Genomic DNA, 2,500 nt, shown 5'->3' with positions numbered 1-2,500 from the left:
TTCCATTAAAGTCTGCACGGTGTGAGAACCAGTTAGCAATCTCTTAAGTTGAGTACTCCATCAGACTGAAGTCTGCTTTATTTTTAGTAATTGTTACCTTTTTTTTGTAAGGTAATGCAGTGCATACTTTTAAAATCATTCTGCACTTCATCTGCACTGCCACACCATGAAAATGTTCACGGTTCACAACTCAAGCAAGTCTAAAGATTCTGCTAGTTAATTTCCATGAGAAATGATTAGAAAGCAGCATGTGACTGGAATGGTAGGAAAAATGCATCCAAAAGTCTAAAACTTAACAGCATGTTGAGTATAGTACATGTTTTTTAGTTGTGTACTAAATACAAAAACAAATACTGGTATGGTCCTTTAAGCTTTCACATGGGCCATTATACAGAAAGCTAACTGGCTCAGAAGTGACTATGCAAACCAGAGCAGCCTATTATTGAATTCAGTGCTGCTCAGTCATCAACAGTACCTGTTTATGTAGAGCAGGCTGGACAGATTGGAAACATTTCAACACTTCTAAAGAGCTGCCCACTCAGCTTTCTGATTCAGACAATTCTCTTACTCATGTCCCTCGCAGAAGTCATTGCGTGCTGACAAGGGAGACAAAGTGTACGTGTATTGATTGTGTAAACACTCCTGCAGCAACTCCCCTGTTGACAGGTCAAAGGGCGTTTTGTGAGGCTGATGACCATCAGGTGACACATCTTCTCTCTGCTGCATCATCGGCCAAATTGAAGTGTTAAAGCACTAGGATTTAGCCACTAGAAGATACTGAGCGTTGTCCTCCAGCTGACCCGCATGGTCACAACTAATTTATGATCAAATATAGGCATCAGACACGCTGATAGCGAAATATGAGTTTCAGACAAAAATAGACCATCAAGGATGAGTTGTAAAAAATTAAATATCATTATTTACTCTTATTTCAATATTGTTGATGTATTTATTGTTTATTTTAAGTCACGTCAATAAATAGAAAAATTAAATCACGTTTTTCTATTTTCAGGGCATTATTACCTTTTCCAGTACCACACAAACCTCTTCTCCTTACGTGCAGAACCACTCAAACCGCTTCTCCTTAGGGCTGCAACTAATAACTAACTAAATAAAATTGCTTTCATTATTGATTATTCTGCCGAACATTTTCTTGATTAATCCAATGTCTTTTTGTGCAACCAATAGTTCAAAATCCAAAGATATCCAATTAACTACAATGTAAGACACTGAAAAGCAACAGACTCTCCCATTTGAGAAGCTGAAACCATCTAATGCTTGATCATTTTCTTGAGAAAATGCACTAAAAAGATTATTTGATTATCAAAATGATTGCCTATTACTTTTGTCGATCGATTAATCGACTGACTGTTGCCGATCTTCTTCTTATTTACATCAATGAAATGTTCTTTAATGATACTTTTGTAGATTGAATTCCATTCTGAGACCAGTAACTCCTCTGCAAAGAGAAATACACACATGCAGACACATTTCTGCTACAATATGGGTAAAGAGTCAGTGATTTTGATCATGGTCGGATCCCCATGATGATGCCTGTGATCATGGCTCTGATTTTCCTAGCGTGTGCCTTTACATGGCCGTGGGGTTGTTGACTTTGCCCATGAAGAGGATGCTCCCGGTAGAGTTCTCCAGGATGAAAGCCAAAAAGGGTCTGTTGATTGCGACTGATGGCGGCAAACTGAGGAACATTATCTCGACGATGGTGGAGGCTGCTGCCTCTGTTCCAATCTCAGTGACACTCAGCACAGCCTTGTGGGATGCCTGTGGAAGGAAAACAAGAAGGCAGAGTCTAGTTTGAAACACCTTGCAGGAAAAATGTAAAAGCTAGAGAGTCTTTTTCAGCGTCCTCTGTAGATATGTGTCGACATGTATTCTGCAGTTGTTTTTGAACTACTGCTCATGCGGTGGAGCAGACATGTAGGCATGTTGTTCATAGGAACTTGAATTCTCATAACAAACCTAAGAAGACATGTTGGCCTCTCTTACCTTAGACACTTTGAGATTGACCTCGTCAGACATGCCAGAGAAATCAGCATTTTCCTCAAATGCATTGGTTACGCCCATTTCTTTCAGTGTGCTGTCCAGGGAAGCATCAGCAGAGATGGAGAATTTTGGCAGGAATAGATCCACATAACTGTGTATAACAGGACATCACCAGTGTCAGAATCATTGGAATATAGAGTTGACTTACAGCTTGTCTAGGTTACATTTACATTTACATTTTCTCATTTGGCAGACGCTTTTATCCAAAGCGACTTACATTTGAGGAACAACATACAAGCATCAACAGAGCATCAACTACAGATCTACAACTGACAATACATACTAGTAAGAGCAGCAATAAATACTAGTAAGAGCTCATAGTACATATCACATCAATGGGGTAAATACCTTGGGAAGGAAGTAAGAGTTAACAAAAAGTGCAATCAAAACAAAAAAGTGCAATCAATACAAGATCATTGTAGGGGATAGAAGAAGA

The 2,500-nt window shown here is 39.0% G+C and overlaps 1 protein-coding gene across 1 annotated transcript in view; it reads right to left on the bottom strand.

The window, feature by feature from the left end:
* Nucleotides 1-1,058: 1,058 nt before the first annotated feature.
* LOC123977776 (alpha-1-antitrypsin homolog) overlaps nt 1,059-2,500 on the bottom strand; it is a 16,346-nt gene continuing 14,904 nt past the window's right edge. The window contains exons 4-5 of the mRNA XM_046060740.1: nt 2,008-2,155; nt 1,059-1,782 (exon numbers count right to left, since the gene is read on the bottom strand). Coding sequence (XP_045916696.1) covers nt 1,591-1,782; nt 2,008-2,155 — 340 coding nt within the window. The 3' untranslated portion in view covers nt 1,059-1,590. The remainder of the gene's footprint in view (nt 1,783-2,007; nt 2,156-2,500) is intronic.

This window comes from Micropterus dolomieu, linkage group LG10, assembly GCF_021292245.1.
Source record: "Micropterus dolomieu isolate WLL.071019.BEF.003 ecotype Adirondacks linkage group LG10, ASM2129224v1, whole genome shotgun sequence".
In the NCBI taxonomy this organism is placed as follows: Eukaryota; Metazoa; Chordata; class Actinopteri; order Centrarchiformes; family Centrarchidae; genus Micropterus; species Micropterus dolomieu.
The sequence above is the reverse complement of the archived record's forward strand: the minus strand, read 5'-3'. Positions and strand labels throughout refer to the sequence as shown.